General features: G+C 47.3%; 1 protein-coding gene across 1 annotated transcript in view; it reads left to right on the top strand.

Annotated features, from left to right (window-relative positions):
* Positions 1-18047, top strand: part of LOC136626795 (guanylate cyclase 2G-like) — a 78996-nt gene extending 60949 nt beyond the window's left edge. Inside the window, exons 22-25 of the mRNA XM_066601800.1 lie at positions 9682-9780; positions 10494-10585; positions 12491-12598; positions 17771-18047. Coding sequence (XP_066457897.1) covers positions 9682-9780; positions 10494-10585; positions 12491-12598; positions 17771-17794 — 323 coding nt within the window. The 3' untranslated portion in view covers positions 17795-18047. The remainder of the gene's footprint in view (positions 1-9681; positions 9781-10493; positions 10586-12490; positions 12599-17770) is intronic.
* Positions 18048-21092: the final 3045 nt, after the last annotated feature.

The raw sequence follows: 21092 nt of genomic DNA, 5'->3' as shown, positions 1-21092 counted from the left end.
CATTTCTGGCACCCGCGGCAAAGTTTTTTCTGATGTCGCCACTGCCATCACTTCCCTCCCTCCCCCCGAGTGGCCCCGAGGGGAGGAGGTGCGGGACTCCATCTCCAGAGAAGCCCAGAAAAGTGCACCTTCTCTGGGATCCAAGCTCAGCAAACCTTCCTTCTCAGACCACACCCTGGAAGTTGCAGAGCTTCACCAGCACACACCCAACTCCAGAAGCTGCACTCACTATTCTGCTGGTGGAGTCACTGTGTACATACATTACTTATCCTGTACTGCTCCTGAGTTACATCCCGTATTATACTCCAGAGCTGCCCTCACTATTCTGCTGGTGGAGTCACTGTGTACATACATTACTTATGCTGTACTGATCCTGAGTTACATCCTGTATTATACCCCAGAGCTGCACTCACTATTCTGCTGGTGGAGTCACTGTGTACATACATTACTTATCCTGTACTGACCCTGAGTTACATCCTGTAGATCTTTTATTATAAAAGTAAAAAACATAACAATAAACAGAACATAAATATCGCTCACTTGGCATAAGACAAACATAAAACCAAAACAAATCATCACTTGTGTTATCTGTACTTTGCCTTACTGCAGGACAAAGGAACAAAAGCAAAAGGTCCATCTGGTCCAAATAATATATACAGCGCACTACAGCAACCTGCACTCCAAACTACACTCACTCATCCTCACCAATACATATACACTACATACTACATATAACAATAAACCCACATGTAAGAAAACAACCATAACTCACAGGATCCAGCCTGAAATCCCAAGAAAGAAGAAAGAAAACTTGACTAATAACCGAAGCAATGATATAATAATAATGCAAACAACAACAAAAGTAATAATAATAACAATAATAAGAACAACCCAGTAACTTTTTTTTTTTTTTTTTTTTTTTATATATTTTTTCTTTTTTGCTATATTTTTTTTTTTTTTTTTTTTAATGCCCACCACCTAAAGAATAAAACCTTACATAATCCTAAACTAACCCTATACCCAGACCAAACCACCACACACCCCAAACAACCCCCTACGGTGCAGCCTGGGAGCCACGCCTGCATCCCAAGTCCGTGCTCAATGTCTATGTCCAGGACGAGCCGAGCTGCACCGCATACACACACCCTGCCCGCCGCAGCCTGAGGGCCACGCCCGCACCAACAGTCCGTGCCCAGTGTTCATTGTCCGGGACGTGTCAAGCTACGGCTGAGGCATAAATCTCCCCCCCTCCCCCCAATAAACCCCCACCCAACCTATCTATAACCCCTCACCCTATATACAAAACAAAACATATAACATCTCATATTACATAACTACAAACCAACACTACATATTAATACCCGAAAGCCTAAGGTTCAGTTACCTGCAGCCGTACATACCTGATCTTTGACCGAAAACAAAAACTCTACTAGTGTCACACTCAGCCCTCCACCAGGACTGGATATGATAAGCCGGGCACCGACCAAATAGAGAAACACTATCCCTATAGTTAATCTGTCCCTACAATGTCCCTACTCCTTCCCTAAAACTTACCCTCAGAGAAAACTGTCCCTACCTCTCCCTATTCTGTCCCTACAAGGACCCTAACAATAAGAAGACTGTCCCTAACGAAATACAAACCCTCTCCATAGGAGAGAGGCTTTAGTCGTGCCCAACCTCTCATAATCCAGAGAGCGCACCTTCACCAGGTCACCCAGGATGTTCCTATTCACCTCATCCGCGGGGAGGATTTTCTCTTCCGTCGAAACTAGACACCGTGCGTTCCAAATGTGAAACCTGACCACTAGGCTGACTAAGAATAAAGTGCACCGGTCCCTGCCACCAAGGTCCCCGAATGCCCCATAGACCCATTCCGCATACGAGAGGCGTGCCAACCTGGGCCAACCAATGGAGGCTCCCACCCGTTTGTACACCTCTGTATTAAAGGGGCACTGAAGCAGGAAATGCTCCATGCTTTCCAGTATGTTGCTGCACTCCTGGTGGGGACAACCCCTATCCACCAGTGGCCTGCTCTTCAAGTTGCCCCTTACATACAGTCTCCCGTGGAAACAGCGCCAAGTCAAGTCCCAAAACTTCAAGGGGATCCTGTCAGAATTCAATAAACGTAACCCTCCCTCCAGGTCCCGACTTGGGCAGTCCTTGAGCGCCAGGGGCTTCTGGAAATGGGTCAACAGAACCCTCTTATCGAGGAGTTTCCTCGACAGAGTTCTGATCTCCCACATCCCCAGACCCCACCGACGTATCATCTTCAGAACCACGGTAGCGTAAGCCGGGAGATGCCCGTGCGGCGTGCGAAGATCCTTCACTCGCCCTCCTGTCTCCCATTCCTGGAAGAAAGGCCGAAGCCATCCCCAACAGGAGAATACCCACGGAGGAGCCCTCTCTTGCCAGAGGTTGCCTATATTGATCTTAACAAAGGTGTTTACGAGAAACACCACGGGGTTGACCATAGATAACCCCCCTAGTCTCCTCGTGCGATATGTGACATCTCTCCTAATTAGGTTCAACCTGTTCCCCCACAACATTAGGAAGAACAGGTTGTAGACCCGGGTCCAGAGAGGTTCTGGCAAAATGCATACGCTGCCCAGGTAGATGAATAAAGGGAGCAGGTATGTTTTGATCAGGTTAACCCTTTCCCGAAGGGTCAAAGACCAACCCTTCCACTGGGCCACCTTCTGAGTGGCACCATCGAGCCTGACCACCCAATTTTGCATGGGGTAATCTCCCCGGCCAAATTTGATGCCGAGAACTTTAGCCGAGTCCTGGGGCACTGGAAGGGTGCCCGGGAGACTAAATGTAGGATCTCCCCTTCCTAACCAGAGACTTTCGCACTTATCCCAGTTGATGTCGGACCCGGATGCTTCCGAGTAGCGATCCACCTCTGCCATCACGTACTCTGCCTCCCCCCTCGAGGACACAAAGACGGTGACGTCATCAGCGTACGCTGCCACCCTGAGGGCGGCTTCCGGCACCGCCCGATCCATCCCGACCCCCGCCATAGGCCCACCATCAATCATCCTAAGGAAAGGATCAATGGCAAACACGTACAGCAAGGGGCTCAGAGGACAACCCTGACGGACGCCAGACCCAACCTCAAATGGGCGGCCGACCCAACCGTTCACTAGCGGGAAAGTCTCAGCCCCCGCGTACAATGTCTTGAGCCAATTGACAAACCCCACTGGCAGGCCATATCTCAGAAGAACAGACCAGAGGTACTCGTGATTAACCCGATCACACGCTTTGGCCTGATCCAAGGACAGCAAGTACCCCTCCCAGTGACCAGCCCTACCCTGCTCCACTGCCTCCCGGACACCGAGAACAGCACTAAAGGTGCTACGGCCTGGAACAGAGCAATGCTGGGCGCCCGAGAGGAGCCGGGGTGCAAACTTCACCAGCCGATTAAACAGCACTTTTGCCAGAACCTTCCTGTCCGTATTGAGAAGCGCTATGGGACGGCAGTTCTCAATACGGCTCGAGTCTTTACCCTTTGACAGAAGGATCAAAGCCGACCTCCTCATTGACTTTGGGAGAGTGTCCGAGGAAAGACACTCATTGAAAACCTCAGTCAAGAGGGGACTCAAGAGGTCCTTAAAGGTCTTATAGTACTCAGATGTTAAGCCATCCGGTCCTGGCGATTTTTTGAGCGCAAGCCCATCAATCGCCAGTTTAACTTCCTCTATGTTGATCTCCTCTGTCAAAACATTAAGGGAGATGTCATCCCCTGGCTCAGGAACAGCTTCAGCCAGGAAAGCCGACATCACATCTCGATCTAGATCCCTCTTTCTCAAAAGGTGCGAGTAGAAGGATCTGATGACTTCCAGAATCCCTGATCTGGACCTGTTCAGAGATCCCGTACCGTCGATCAGTCCAGTGACAACTTTACGATTCACTGACATCTTGCAGTTTCTGTAAGGGTCAGGTGAGTGGTACTTCCCGAAGTCCCTCTCAAAAACCAAAGATGCGTGCCTATTATACTGGCACCCTTTGAGCAAAGACTTCACTCTGGAGATCTCCTCGCGGCTACCTCCAGTCGAGACGAGATGTTCGAGTTTCCTCCTCAGGCCCTGATAAAGACGGTACTTACTCAGGCTCCTGAGGCTAGAGAGCTGGCGGAAGAACCTCGCCGCCCTGATCTTGAACATCTCCCACCACTCTGACTTACTGCTACAAAGATCCAGTAATGGTACCTGGCTCTGAAGAAAATCCTCAAAGGACTGTCTTATCTCTGCTTCCTCCAGGAGTGATGAATTCAGCCTCCATAAGCCTCTACCCATCCGGGGGGTCTCTGCAACATTCAGGGAAAACAAAATCAGACAGTGGTCGGAGAATTCCACCTCAACAACAGATACTGGTGAAGAGATGGCTTCCTCCTTCAAATAAAACCTATCTATTCTAGACCTGCACTCGCCTCTATAATAGGTGAAACCCGCGTGGCCTGGGGTGTGCCGGATGTGGACATCCACCAGGCGAGCTTCGCTAGCTATGCTATTAAGCGCGACGCTATCATAAGTCAGCTTGCCTAGGGAGCCTCCCCTGTCACGGGTCCTCGTGACTGCGTTAAAGTCACCCCCAAAGATCACCTGCCGACTGGTAAAAAGGTACGGCTTGATCCTCATAAAGAGATCCTTGCGGTCCCGCTTGGTTTGGGGACCGTAGATGTTGATTAGCCGAAGCTCTTGTCCCTTCATGAGAACATCCAGGATCAGGCACCTCCCTATTTCTAACTCGATAACCCGTCGGCATTCAACCGCTGCAGTAAAAAGTACCGCCACTCCGCTATATGGCTCGGCCGCAAGAGACCAGTAAGATGGACCAGACCTCCATTCCCTCCTTGCCTTATGCAGAGCTGCCAAATTTGGCAGCCTGGTCTCTTGCAAAAACAAAATGTCGGCTTCAACGCGGCCGAGAAAATCAAAGGCCGCAAATCTAGCCATATCAGACTTAATGCTGGCAACATTAATGGATGCCAGCGTCAATGGAGCGGGTGCCGCCATCATTGGTGATTGAGTTAGATGGCTTTCTTCTTCCCACCCCCCTTCTCATCAGGGTCTGAGGATGACCCCTTGCCACGTTTCTTGGACACTGAAAGGTCCATGGCAAGGGGCTCCTCAACCTCGTCCTCCTTGCCACTGGGCTCTGGGCCAGCCCTCCCCCTGGAGGTCACCAAACCCCCAGAAGAGGAAGGCTCAGCACCCCCTGTAGGCCCCACGCTTGTCCTAGGCACCCCTCCCTCCGAGGACGAGAGAGCTTGGTACCTGTTGGAGAGCCCAACAAGAGGAGAGTTTGGATTGCCTTCCTGCACCTGGCCCGTTGCAGGGGAAGATTTCCCTTCCCTTTTTTTCATTTTCTTGGAGCCCTGCTTGCGCTTTTTCTTTTGCCACTCATCCTTGCCCTCACCCACACTTTCATAGTGGGAAGAATCTGAATAAGTGGCATCCTCTTCCCTTTGGATCCTCCTGACCTCCTCATCCAGCTCCCTGTCCCCTGGAGCCTCAGCCACATGATTTGCGTCCGGAGCAGGGGCCAGCATTGACCCACCTGCCACCTGGGTTTCCACCAGCTCCCTGCCCCTTCCGCGCTTCTCTTGGCGCCTTAGCTTGGCTGCCCCAGCATGTTTGTTCTTCCTTGGCTCCTGGGCTCCATCGCCTCTGCTGGTCCCCTCCCCTGCAGAAGCAACCTCACGGCTCTCCTCCGCTGGGGCCGTGACTGCATTGGCGAAAGAGCGCGGACAGCGACTGAATGGGTGACCGAGGTCACCACACAGGTGACACCTAATCTCTGTACAAGATGCCGCAAGATGACCCACCTCGCCACACAGAGCGCACTTGATGACGTTACAGGCTGCACTCAAATGTGTGGGGTCGCCGCACTTGTGACAGAGCTTCGGCTGCCCCTGGTAGAAGGCCAAGATACGATCCCTGCCAAGGAAGGCCGCGGATGGTATGTGGGCCACCGAATTCCCTGAACGCCTAAGTTTCACCATAAACGTCCAGGCTCCGGACCAGATGCCGTGTTCGTCCCGGTTCTTATTGGGCATATCCACCACCTCTCCGTACCGACTTATCCAAGTCATGATGTCGTAACAAGAGAGGGACTCGTTACGAGTCAAAACGGTCACTCTCTTGACTCCAGTCTGGCGGGTTACCACTTGTGCAGCGAAACCGCGCCAGCCGGGCTCGTCCTTCATCAGCTCATAATTCCCCCAGAAGAGCTCCAGGCCCTCCGGGCGAGCAAAGCTGATGTCGAACTGAGACGTGCCGTAAGGATGGATCAGGGCATAGATGTCATTTGCCCTGAAACCCATCTTCAGCAGAAGCTCCACCACCTTACTCCTGGATGGGCACGCGTCATTGCCTCTCCACTGAAGACGAGCCACATTCCTACGGCCAATGTCCTGCCCGGTTGTCGGCAGGGACCAGACGGTCTCCCCCCTTTGTTCTCGGAAGGCACCAAGATCATGTCTCTCCACCCAGAGAGACAAATCCACAACTCTGCCCCCTACATTCATTGAGCTCTCCCCCCTCCTCAAGGCCTCCAGGAGGCGCTGTTGCAAAACGCCGTCTCCAGAGCCCAAAGACGAGGACGCATCCCCCCTCCCTCCAGCGGCGACACTGGCATAACTTCTACCAGATGTTGTCGCCGCTGGAGGGGCGACTGGATCCTGACCCACCCCCTGACTACTACCCGAAGCCCCACCCTCCTGTACAGCCGATGTCATACCTCCTGGGGGATTGGGGGCATCCGGAGCTCCCGAAGCCTCCGCGGGAGCGGAAGCGGGAGCAGGGGCATCGGTAGCACTAACGGTTGTCCCATTCACATCATTCAGACATTTCTTCCCTTTTGTTGGACCAGGACCTGCTTCACCTTTTTCCTTAATGCTACACTTTCCAGCTGGATGAGGCTGGAGACCAGCACTGAAAGAGTTAGCCTTAAGTCCAACATTATGCTCTGTAGGAGCTGTTCCTGCAGCTCTAGCGCCGTCCATTTTCCCGGCCATTCTGGGACTTGCAGTTCTTTTTACCTGCTTATTTGTTATGATGTTACCATCATGATGGGTGGGAGGATGGGCAGACTTGGCCACCACCCACTGCGCCCCCTCTACACCTGACAGGCGTTTTAGGGACACAGGAGGGACGGCCAAGCCGCCACTGGTGGAACCTGATGCCGGACTGCCCCCCCCTCCCACTGGGGGGTAACCATCAGCACCTGCACCTCCGGATTGGCCGCGACCCCTCATTCCATCTTTCCCACGGACCTTCTCTGCCTCCTTATCGCCTCCATTCCCACTACTAGCACAAGCAGAAATGGAGTTTTGGGCCGCATTAACCCTCTCTTCCCCAGTCCCCTGCACCGGACCCACTGCAGAGCCCGGGACTAGGGGTATACCAGGGCTAGCACCCCGATCTGACTTTGCAGCCGGACCGGAGTGCTTGGTGACATACACAAACCTCTCCTGCACGGTGGTCTTCATCTTTTTTCCTCTTTTCTTTTTGCCCACAGATGTTCCTTCAGGCATGTCGTCACCAAAATACATGTTCTGCATTCTTTCGGGGGACTCCTGCAGCATGATTTGCTGCATGATGAGGGCCCCCTCACCGCTGCTGCTGTCGCTGTCGTCGTCCGCGTCCTCAGCACTGGACTCCCCTGATGTGGGGGGCAGGCTAACCTGCTCAGCAGGAATGCTGCTCCCTGCAGTTCCCCTCTGCTGTAGGGACGGCTGCTCCCCAGAGCATAGTGGCATCCCATCCTGCGCGTCCTCCGATTCGTCTGAGCTGCTATCACTGCTTGCGTGCGCCATTCCGGAGAATCGCTCGTCGTTTAAGAGCTTTTCTTTAAACGGGCCACTGGCTTGGAGTATCCTGTATCTCTCCTCCTTGTAAAAGTCCACAGCCTCCTTGCAGGATTTAACTCTTTCTGCTGCTGTAATCTTTTTTCTTCCCCGTGGGGCTTTATCTAGGTCGCTGAGGGCAGTCTGCAGTTCCCTGCGGTGTTTCTGCAGCTGCCTACCAACCTCCTTAAAGTCTTTTATATTGGTGGCTACCCGAGACGCCATGGCAGTCACAGCCTCACCCCTCTTGCGCTCTCCCCAGCTGGCACTTGCAGGTGCTTTTGCAGCACTCACCTTGCCTTTGGTTTGGCTTCTGGTCTTCCTGTGCTCCATGTCCTCTCGGGGAGTCTGGGTGACACTGCTTGCACCCCGACTGGATCCTCTCCCCTCCTGGGGTTCATTCCTCCCCCCTCCCGACCGAAGCCGGGGGGGGGGGGGGAAGCGCGGCACTCCATGGAAAATGTAGCCCAGAAACGTGCACTTGTTCCTGGGCTCTCAGCAAGGTCTCCACCCAAGAAACAGACCACACCCTGGAACCAGCAGAGCTCTCCAACACACAGCCTTACTCCAGAGATGCACTCACTATTCTGCTGGTGGGGTCACTGTGTACATTACTTATCCTGTACTGCTCCTGAGTTACATCCTGTATTATACTCCAGAGCTGCACTCACTATTCTCTTGGTGGAGTCACTGTGTACATACATTACTTATCCTGTACTGCTCCTGAGTTACATCCTGTATTATACTCCAGAGCTGCACTCACTATTCTGCTGGTGGGGTCACTGTGTACATTACTTATCCTGTACTGCTCCTGAGTTACATCCTGTATTATACTCCAGAGCTGCACTCACTATTCTGCTGGTGGAGTCACTGTATACATACATTACTTATCCTGTACTGCCCCTGAGTTACATCCTGTATTATACTCCAGAGCTGCACTCACTATTCTGCTGGTGAAGTCATTGTGTACATACATTACTTATCCCTCACTGACCCTAAGTTACATCCTGTATTATACTCCAGAGCTGCACTCACTATTCTGCTGGTGGAGTCACTGTGTACATACATTACTTATCCTGTACTGCTCCTGAGTTACATCTGGTATTATACCCCAGAGCTGCACTCACTATTCTGCTGGTGGAGTCACTGTGTACATACATTATTTATCCTGTACTGACCCTGAGTTACATCCTGTATTATACTCCAGAGCTGCACTCATTATTCTGCTGGTGGAGTCACTGTGTACATACATTACTTATCCTGTACTGCTCCTGAGTTACATCCTGTATTATACTCCAGAGCTGCACTCACTATTCTGCTGGTGGAGTCACTGTGTACATACATTACTTATCCTGTACTGCTCCTGAGTTACATCCTGTATTATCCTCCAGAGCTGTACTCACTATTCTGCTGGTGGAGTCACTGTGTAAATACATTACTTATCCTGTACTGATCCTGGGTTACATCCTGTATTATACTCCAGAGCTGCACTCACTATTCTGCTGGTGGAGTCACTAAATGGAGGCAGAGTGCATTGGAGATCTGTTCCAAGCGATCGCCTCCAGGCAGTTCAGAATTGCGCAGCTTCTGATTTCACGGGCTGATAGTTGTTTGGTCTTTAGGTAAGCTGAAAACCAAGTGAGTGACAACTGGGAGGTTGGTCACTCAGTTCCCTGTTGTTGGCCACTTTTGCATGTGACTATTCCTGTAAATTGCCAATTCCTGCGCCTGTTCAGGTAACAATCGCCTGTGTGATGGCACCTCTAGTCTCAGCACAACCGCTTTAGTATTGAGTGTAGCGTTATGTTTCGCTCATCTCTGCTTTCTCGCAGGTCCTGTGGTGGCCGGCGTGGTGGGCGTGACGATGCCGAGGTACTGTCTTTTTGGGGATACGGTTAACACTGCGTCACGGATGGAAAGCAACAGTTTACGTAGGTACATTTAGCGCGGCACATTCTCCGTTATGTGTGGTCAGCTGTATGTATTTGTATATATCCACAGCACTGGTATCTGCATATTGGGTGACACTGTTATATATGCGCTATATGGGGCTACTATGTGAGCCCTGTGTAATACTGTAATTGTGTACTGTATATCAGTCTATTGTGAGCATTGTACGGTAGTATTACGTAAGACTTGTATGGTAGTATTATGTGAGCATTGTGCGGTACTATTATGTAAGACTTGTATGGTAGTATTATGTGTGCACTGTATGGTAGTATTATGTGTGCACTGTGCGGTACTATTATGTGAGACTTGTATGGTAGTATTATGTGTGCACTGTATGGTAGTATTATGTGTGCACTGTGCGGTACTATTATGTGAGACTTGTATGGTAGTATTATGTGTGCACTGTATGGTAGTATTATGTGTGCACTGTATGGCAGGTATGTAGGCACTACACTGTGTATTAGTTAGTATACATTAGTCTAAGACACGACATGCTGTGATTGTCCAGTGCTGCCCCCATAAGCTGCGCTGGCCAGTCAGAGCAGCGAGTCGTGTCTTAGACTACATACTATGCGCAGCGTACATCAGGTAGTCAGGCAGGCGGAGCGGCCATCTTTGTTTCTTCAGGCTCGGAGGCTCACTTTAACCAGATCTTTTGACTCTTTATAATGCGTCTGTCTTCTGTCCTCCACAGCTCTGAGGATTCACATCTCTGAGACCACGGCCGACGCTCTGGAGCTGATCGGGGGATATGTGATATCAGAAAGAGGATGGATCCAAGTGAAGGTTAGAGTTACCTTGTTCTCTGCACTCCAGTCACACCCAGAGCTGCCTTCGGAGATCTGCAGGCTGCCATTAGAACTGTCTATCCCTATGGGCACTGGCTTAGCAATAGGGATCGCAGGGGTCACAGTTGGGACCCACCCCCTAGGCCCCCCTCACTACTTACTGTATGTCGCTGCGAGGCTCAGTGCACTGTAACATCTGATTCACACACAGCGCTGCGCACACTCACACGCTGCCTTGTTGCTCGACTCCAGCGGCTGCAGCGATAGACACTTATCAACGTGCCGCCCGTCGCTCGGTTCTGTTAGTGCAGCACAACTCCTCCTTCTGCTGATGTCACAAAGTGAACAGGAAAAGGGAGGAGTCATACTATGTCCAGATCCAGGGGTGTACGTATTAGGGGTGCAGAGGGTGTGGTTGCACCTGGCCCAGGAGCCCTAGGGGGCCCATAAAGTCTCTCTTCCCCATATTGCAAACCAATACTATCAAAGAAGCTTTATAGTTAGGGGCCCAGTTCCTGATTTTGCCCTGGGGCCCCACAGCATCAAGTCAGATCTCTGATCCCTGCAGATCAGCTGATTTCAAGCACCGCTATGGTCAGCCGAGGAAGTAGAAAGCGCTGACCACAGTGTAGTGGACCAGGACGGTACTGCAGCGCACCTCCTATTAAATTCAATGGAAACTGCGCCTCCAAAAGCAACCCAAACCGCTGCACTGGGGTCAGCACTTTCTACTTCCTGATTGCAGTGACAACAGCGTCGAGAATCAGCTGATCAGCGGGGATTCGAGGGGTGGGTCCCTGTTAGTCATCAATACAAAACTAAAAAAAAAGTTCTGAAATACCCCTTTACAGCTGCGCAGGAGAGCTGTATTACTTTAAAAGGGCACAGAGGGGCTCTATTTATAGGGGCAAAGGGGTATTTATGTCTTAAAAGGGGTTGTCAAAGTTAAATTTAAAAAAATCCTACCTCCCATGTATAAAAATAATATACAGTCGTATACTCGCCCCTTTGAGTTCCCCACAACTGCAGCGCCACATACTCAGGTCTCCCCTATGATGCTGTATTGACAGCCTGCAGTCAGCCTGCGTTGGGGACCTCCTGCAATCCAGTCGGTAGCTTTCTCCGCTAAGCCATCCAGCCCTCAGACCGTTCTCCTGCTGAGCCTTAGCCTTGTTCCTGTGTTCCTGATCCAGTCCTTGTTTTGGCTACACCCTATTTGCTAATTGGACATTGTATAATAGCCCAGCCCTTCCTCCAGTATCTTGTATGATTATTGTGCTCCACTGCCTTGATCAAGCTTCATCTCCTAAACCTGCTCCTCTCCTCCAAACTGTGACTACCTGTTGACGACCCCTGGCTCTCCTCCCAACAATGCTACCCATCTGCTCCATTTGTACTGCAAACTATGACTACCTGTTGATGACCTCTGGTTTTCTCCTGATTACTCTCCAGTCCCTCATGGCTACTACACTCGCGGCTCCAGTCTAGCACCTGAAACGCTGTAGCCTGTGTACAGGACATTACATGCTGCTGCAGCCAATCATACACCTCATTGTTCAAGCATTGACATATGTGATTGGCTGCAGCAGACTATGACATCCCATAAAAAGGCCAACTGCAGCCTATCAACACCGTTCTGGCAGAGTGAATGGAGCTGCTGCGGGCAGCTGGGAGAGGAGAGTATAGGATTCTTTACGGAGTTACGAGGAGGATCAGGTTGCTAAAAGAGCTTTGAAGGCAGCTCTGGATGTAACCAGAGTATAAGATATGATGGAACTGTAATTCCAATGTTACCTTCATTATCTGGAGATTTACATCAGTATTAGAAAAAATGGTCGCAATTTCACTGGTAAATCTGGAATTATATTCTGTGTTTTTAGGAGTAAGTGATAATGTATTTTAGGGAAAAGGAAGGCAGAGGACTTTCTGGCTGAGGGGCAGAGACAGCTTCAAGATGCCCCTACCAGACTTTCCAGCTCATATAGAAGATCCTCCATATGGGTCACATGAGGTATGTGATCCCAGGTATACTATCATTATATACAGGGAGATGTATGACTTATACCAGCTGTACATATATATAATTATATACAGGCGATAGCCAGGTTATACCAGCATGCTCCACATCACTATATACAGGATGTATAACTTATACCAGCTGCACATATATAATTATATACAGGAGATACCCAGGTTATACCAGCATGCTCGATATCACTATATACAGGAGATGTATATCCTATACCAGCTGCACATATATAATTATATACATGTGATATCCAGGTTATACAAGCATGCTCCATATCATTATATACAAAGGGATGTATAACTTATATTAGCTGTACATATATAATTATGTACAGGAGATACCCAGATTATACCAGCATGCTCCCTATCACTCTATGTAGGAGAGGTATAACTTACACCAGCTGTACATATATAATTATATGCAGGAGATACCCAGGTTATACCAGCATGCTCCATATCACTATAAACAGGATGTATAACGTATACCAGCTGTACATATATAATTATATACAGGGGATACCCAGGTTATACCAGCGTGCTCCATATCACTATATGCAGGAGATGCATAACTTATACCAGCTGTACATATATAATTATATACAGGAGATACCCAGGTTATATCAGCATGCTCCATATCACTATAAACAGGATGTATAACGTATACCAGCTGTATATAATATACAGGGGATGCCCAAGTTATACCAGCATGCTCCATATCACTATATACAGGGGATGTATAACTTATACCAGCTGTACATATATAATTATATACAGGAGATACCCAGGTTATACCAGCGTGCTCCATATCACTATATACAGGAGATGTATATCCTATACCAGCTGCACATATATAATTATATACATGTGATATCCAGGTTATACAAGCATGCTCCATATCATTATATACAAAGAGATGTATAACTTATATTAGCTGTACATATATAATTATGTACAGGAGATACCCAGATTATACCAGCATGCTCCATATCACTCTATGTAGGAGAGGTATAACTTACACCAGCTGTACATATATAATTATATGCAGGAGATACCCAGGTTATACCAGCATGCTCCATATCACTATAAACAGGATGTATAACGTATACCAGCTGTACATATATAATTATATACAGGGGATACCCAGGTTATACCAGCATGCTCCATATCACTATATACAGGGGATGTATAACGTATACCAGCTGTACATATATAATTATATACAGGAGATACCCAGGTTATACCAGCATGCTCCATATCACTATATGCAGGAGATGCATAACTTATACCAGCTGTACATATATAATTATATACAGGAGATACCCAGGTTATATCAGCATGCTCCATATCACTATAAACAGGATGTATAACGTATACCAGCTGTATATAATATACAGGGGATGCCCAAGTTATACCAGCATGCTCCATATCACTATATACAGGGGATGTATAACTTATACCAGCTGTACATATATAATTATATACAGGAGATACCCAGGTTATACCAGCGTGCTCCATATCACTATATACAGGATGTATAACGTATACCAGCTGTACATATATAATTATATACAGGAGATACCCAGGTTATACCAGCATGCTCCATATCACTATATACAGGATGTATAACGTATACCAGCTGTACATATATAATTATATGCAGGAGATACCCAGATTATACCAGGATGCTCCATATCACTCTATGTAGGAGAGGTATAACTTACACCAGCTGTACATATATAATTATATGCAGGAGATACCCAGGTTATACCAGCATGCTCCATATCACTATAAACAGGATGTATAACGTATACCAGCTGTACATATATAATTATATACAGGGGATACCCAGGTTATACCAGCATGCTCCATATCACTATATACAGGGGATGTATAACGTATACCAGCTGTACATATATAATTATATACAGGAGATACCCACGTTATACCAGCATGCTCCATATCACTATATGCAGGAGATGCATAACTTATACCAGCTGTACATATATAATTATATACAGGAGATACCCAGGTTATACCAGCATGCTCCATATCACTATAAACAGGATGTATAACGTATACCAGCTGTACATATATAATTATATACAGGGGATACCCAGGTTATACCAGCATGCTCCATATCACTATATACAGGGGATGTATAACTTATACCGGCTGTACATATATAATTATATACAGGACATACCCAGGTTATACCAGCGTGCTCCATATCACTATATACAGGATGTATAACGTATACCAGCTGCACATATATAATTATATACAGGAGATACCCAGGTTATACCAGCATGCTCCATATCACTATATACAGGAGATGCATAACTTATACCAGCTGTACATATATAATTATATACAGGAGATACCCAGGTTATACCAGCATGCTCCATATCACTATAAACAGGATGTATAACGTATACCAGCTGTACATATATAATTATATACAGGGGATACCCAGGTTATACCAGCATGCTCCATATCACTATATACAGGGGATGTATAACGTATACCAGCTGTACATATATAATTATATACAGGAGATACCCAGGTTATACCAGCATGCTCCATATCACTATATGCAGGAGATGCATAACTTATACCAGCTGTACATATATAATTATATACAGGAGATACCCAGGTTATATCAGCATGCTCCATATCACTATAAACAGGATGTATAACGTATACCAGCTGTATATAATATACAGGGGATGCCCAAGTTATACCAGCATGCTCCATATCACTATATACAGGGGATGTATAACTTATACCGGCTGTACATATATAATTATATACAGGACATACCCAGGTTATACCAGCGTGCTCCATATCACTATATACAGGATGTATAACGTATACCAGCTGTACATATATAATTATATACAGGAGATACCCAGGTTATACCAGCATGCTCCATATCACTATATACAGGATGTATAACATATACCAGCTGTACATATATAATTATATACAGGAGATACCCAGGTTATACCAGCATGCTCCATATCACTATATACAGGAGATGCATAACTTATACCAGCTGTACATATATAATTATATACAGGAGATACCCAGGTTATACCAGCATGCTCCATATCACTATAAACAGGATGTATAATGTATACCAGCTGTACATATATAATTATATACAGGGGATACCCAGGTTATACCAGCATGCTCCATATCACTATATACAGGGGATGTATAACGTATGCCAGCTGTACATATAAAATTATATACTGGAGATACCCAGGTTATACCAGCATGCTCCATATCACTATATACAGGAGATGCATAACTTATACCAGCTGTACATATATAATTATATACAGGAGATACCCAGGTTATACCAGCATGCTCCATATCACTATAAACAGGATGTATAATGTATACCAGCTGTACATATATAATTATATACAGGGGATACCCAGGTTATACCAGCATGCTCCATATCACTATATACAGGGGATGTATAACGTATACCAGCTGTACATATAAAATTATATACTGGAGATACCCAGGTTATACCAGCATGCTGCATATCACTATATACAGGAGATGCATAACTTATACCAGCTGTACATATATAATTATATACTGGAGATACCCAGGTTATACCAGCATGCTCCATATCACTATATACAGGATGTATAACGTATACCAGCTGTACATATATAATTATATACAGGAGATACCCAGGTTATACCAGCATGCTCCATATCACTATATACAGGAGATGCATAACTTATACCAGCTGTACATATATAATTATATACAGGAGATGCCCAGGTTATACCAGCATGCTCCATATCACTATATACAGGAGATGTATAACTTATACCAGATGTACATATATAATTATATACAGGAGATACCCAAGTTATACCAGCATGCTCCATATCACTATATACAGGAGATGAATAACTTATACCAGCTGTACATATATAATTATATACAGGAGATACCCAGGTTATACCAGCATGCTCCATATCACTATATACAGGAGATGTATAACTTATACTAGCTGTACATATATAATTATATACAGGGGATACCCAGGTTATACCAGGATGCTCCATATCACTATATACAGGAGATGTATAGCTTATACCAGCTGTACATGTATAATTATATACAGGGGATACCCAGATTATACCAGCATGCCCCATATCACTATATACAGGAGATGTATAACTTATACCAGCTGTACATATATAATTATATACAGGAGATACCCAGGTTATACCAGCATGCTCCATATCACTATATACAGGAGATGTATAGCTTATACCAGCTGTACATATATAATTATATACAGGGGATACCCAGGTTATACCAGCATGCTCCATATCACTATATACAGGGGATTTATAACTTATACCAGCTGTACATATATAATTATATACAGGAGATACCCAGGTTATACCAGCGTGCTCCATATCACTATATACAGGAGATGTATAACTTATACCAACTGTACATATATAATTATATACAGGAGATACCCAGGTTATACCAGCATGCTCCATATCACTATATACACTATATGGACAAAAGTATTTGGACACTGCAGAAAATCAGCAAATATGCAAATTCTGAGTTTGCCGCACGGTATGCTGGGAAGGGCATGGGTAACATAAAAAGCTGCTCCTTTTGTAATAACTATTCATTCATCCAATTGAGTGATGGGTACGACCGCGCCACCCATGCCCATCCTCACAGCTATCTCTTCTCACAGCCTTGTACGAGGAATGGCAGCTATTCCTGCCCAGACGTACAGAGAACTTGTGGAGAGTCTGCTTCGATGTGCGACCGCTGCGATACAAGCAGATGGAGGGCCGACACCTTACTAAGTAGAAGAGTAAAGCACATGCAGCGTCCAAATACTCGTGTCCATATAGTTTACATTGTATCGCCTCTATATGGGCTCCGGCACACTTACGTTTTTCTTGCACGTTTTTTTCACACGGTTGTCAATGGGACTTTCTAATGTTAAAAACCATCACATGTTTGCGCTTCGCGATTTTTGTGTGATGTGTTTTTAAGATTAGAAAGTCCCATTGACAATGGCGTGAAAAAACCGCCCGTGTGACTAAGCCCTTACTGCTATAATGTATCAGTCTGTTTCCTTTCATTGCAGGTAGAAGAGGAAAGTGTGCATTGAATAAAGACTTCGGGAACTGATATCTAATGTCCAGTTGGTGATGATCCCCTTTTCCGGATTCCCCCTTTCTGTAGCCTCCTAGTAATGTGCGGATCGGATGCTGTAGGTTCACCAAAAATAGTGTATTTCTCCCATAATGGCTGACCCCTGACAGCGTCCTTGTGGCCCGCATGGCCGTATGAACTGTGCCGCTTTTCTACACGTATGAGGCTGTATGAGCAGCGACGTTCTAGAATATTCTAACGCTCGCGTTTATCAGTTCATAGCGATGTTCTCGCTATTTTTGGTTAAAGCAGAGGCTTTCTGACTTTCCTTCCTTTATTCGCTGCCGACGTCCGTCAGAGGGCGTAAATGATCGCAGTTCCCCCTTGTGTACAGATATCGGGGGCCACGACTGCTTGAAGGAAATCTGAAAGTCGTGCTGCCGGTAATATTTCAAGACATATTTAATAAACAGGATCTCTGCTTGCTGTCATTGTATAGGTGGGGATGAGAATGGAACCTGTCATGCGATGCTCTACCAGGTTGCCGGCTTCCTATAGTTTAGTCAGGGCTTATGGCCATATTGTGGATCTGTGCTGTATGAATCTATAGGACAGCTCCTATATCGGTAGCTTGTACTTGAGGGGGCTGATACAATGGGAGATACTGTAGCTGGCACTTAAGGGGTCACCTGTGTCTGACACCTAAGAGACATTTGTGGTTGGCATTGTGGATGCACTTACAGCAGGCCTCCCAACTGCCCTGGAATCCTGCGGGACAGTTCTGGATTTGGGACGTTGCCCCACAATCCCAGGTGGCATGTCCTTTCCCTCACTTAGTGTTTAGTCCCAGTCCATCAGTAGCCGCCGCTGCTGTAATCCGTATCACCCCTGACACTGCTCTACAGAAGTGTGCCCCACTATTTCCAAGTGTGGAACTTTTAAATGCCCCCCTTTTAACTGGTTGTACCAGGGAAGCCTTTTATACCCATACCAGCCATGCCAGTCAGATTCCCCACTGGTCCAGCCCCGGAAGCCCCTGCACACAGACGGTGGGTGGAGAGGTCAGGGGTGACACTGACTACAGCAGCGGCAGTTATTGCTGCAGTGGAGCTACACACCAAGTGCGTCTAATGCTTGTTGAGTTGCGGCCCAGCTGGAGATACACATCAATATTACTACTGGGGCCACTAATGGGGTTACTGTTATTACTGGGGCCATTAAGGGGGTCACTATTACTATTGAAGCCACTAAAGGGGTCTTTATGATGATGCAAATATGTGTTGGGTATTTTGTGTATTGTCATTTTCACTTCTTGTAAAACTAGTGTTTTTTTGCAGGGGGGGGCACCATTTCACACTTCCCCCTTTAGGCGGTGTAAGGGCTTGGGAAGAAAGCTATCCCTGGTAGAAAGCTATCCTCTGTCTCCATCCCCCACGCTGGGACTGCAGCCTCTCTGCACCGCTGTGTATACTGACTCCTCCCCTGAGCTCCGGACAGCGCCTTCTCACGGAGGGGAGTCCGTATACACGGCAGTTCTTAGAGGCTGCAGACAGGGAGACAGAGGATACGCTGCTGATATACACTGGGGCTACTTCCCCAGATGAAAGATTAGCAACCGTTTCAGACAATTCTTTACACTGTATAAAATCGAGGGGCCCTGACGTCTATGCCCCTTGGGCCACTATTACCGATTAATGTAACTCCATTTCAATCACTATTACTGTGAGGAGGTCACTGAGGGGCACTATTACTGTGAGGAGGTCACTGAGGGGCACTATTACTGTGAGGAGGTCACTGAGGGACACTATTACTGTGAGGAGGTCACTGAGGGACACTATTACTGTGAGGGGTCACTGAGGTGCACTATTACTGTGAGGAAGTCACTGAGGGGCACTATTACTGTGAGGGGGTCACGGAGGTGCACTATTACTGTGAGGAAGTCACTGAGGGGCACTATTACTGTGAGGAGGTCACTGAAGGGCACTATTACTGTGAGGAGGTCACTGAGGGGCACTATTACTGTGAGGAGGTCACTGAGGGGCACTATTACTGTGAGGAGGTCACTGAAGGACACTATTACTGTGAGGGGGTCACTGAAGGGCACTATTACTGTGAGGAGGTCACTGAGGGACACTATTACTGTGAGGAGATCACTGAGGTGCACTATTACTGTAAGGAGGTCACTGAGGGACACTATTACTGTAAGGAGGTCACTGAGGGGCACTATTACTGTGAGGGGGTCACTGAAGGGCACTATTACTGTGAGGAGGTCACTGAGGAGCACTATTACTGTAAGGAGGTCACTGAGGGACACTATTACTGTGAGAAGGTCACTGAGGGACACTATTACTGTGAGGAGGTCACTGAGGTGCACTATTACTGTGAGGAGGTCACTGAGGGGCACTATTACTGTGAGGGGATCACTGAGGGGCACTATTACTGTGAGGAGATCACTGAGGGACACTATTACTGTGAGGGGGTCACTGTGGGGCACTATTACTGTGAGGGGGTCACTGAGGGACACTATTACTGTGAAGGAGTCACTGAGGGACACTATTACTGTGAGGAGATCACTGAGGGGCGCTATTACTGTGAAGGAGTCACTGAGGGACACTATTACTGTGAGGAGATCACTGAAGGGCGTTATTACTGTGAGGGAGTCACAGAGGGACACTATTACTGTGAGGGAGTCACTGAGGGACACTATTACTGTGAGGGGGTCACTGAGGGGCAATATTACTGTGAGGAGGTCACTGAGGGGCACTATTACTGTGAGGAGGTCACTGAGGGGCACTATTATTGTTAGGTGGTCACTGAGGGGCACTATTACTGTGAGGGAGTCACTGAGAGGCGCTATTACTATGAGGAGGTCACTAAGGAGCACTATTACTGTAAGGGGATCACTGAGAAGCACTATTACTGTGAAGGAGTCACTGAAGGGCACTATTACTGTGAAGGAGTCACCGAAGGGCACTATGACTGTGAAGGAGCTACTTAAGGGCACTATTACTATGAGGGGGTCACTGAGAAGCACTATTACTGTGAAGGAGTCACTGAAGGGCACTATTACTGTGAAGGAGTTACTGAGGGGCACTATTACTGTGAAGGAGTCACTGAGGGGCACTATTACTTTGAGGAGGTCACTGAGGGGCACTATTACTGTGAGGAGGTCACTGGAGGGCACTATTACTGTGAGGGGATCACTGAGAGGCACTATTACTGTGAAGGAGTCACTGAAGGGCACTATTACTGTGAGGGAGTCACTGAGGGACACTATTACTGTGAAGGAGTCACTGAGGGCACTATTACTGTGA

This window comes from Eleutherodactylus coqui, chromosome 4 (assembly GCF_035609145.1).
Source record: "Eleutherodactylus coqui strain aEleCoq1 chromosome 4, aEleCoq1.hap1, whole genome shotgun sequence".
NCBI classification, from domain to species: domain Eukaryota; kingdom Metazoa; phylum Chordata; class Amphibia; order Anura; family Eleutherodactylidae; genus Eleutherodactylus; species Eleutherodactylus coqui.
Note: the sequence above shows the minus strand (reverse complement) of the source record. Positions and strands in the feature narration are given on the sequence as shown.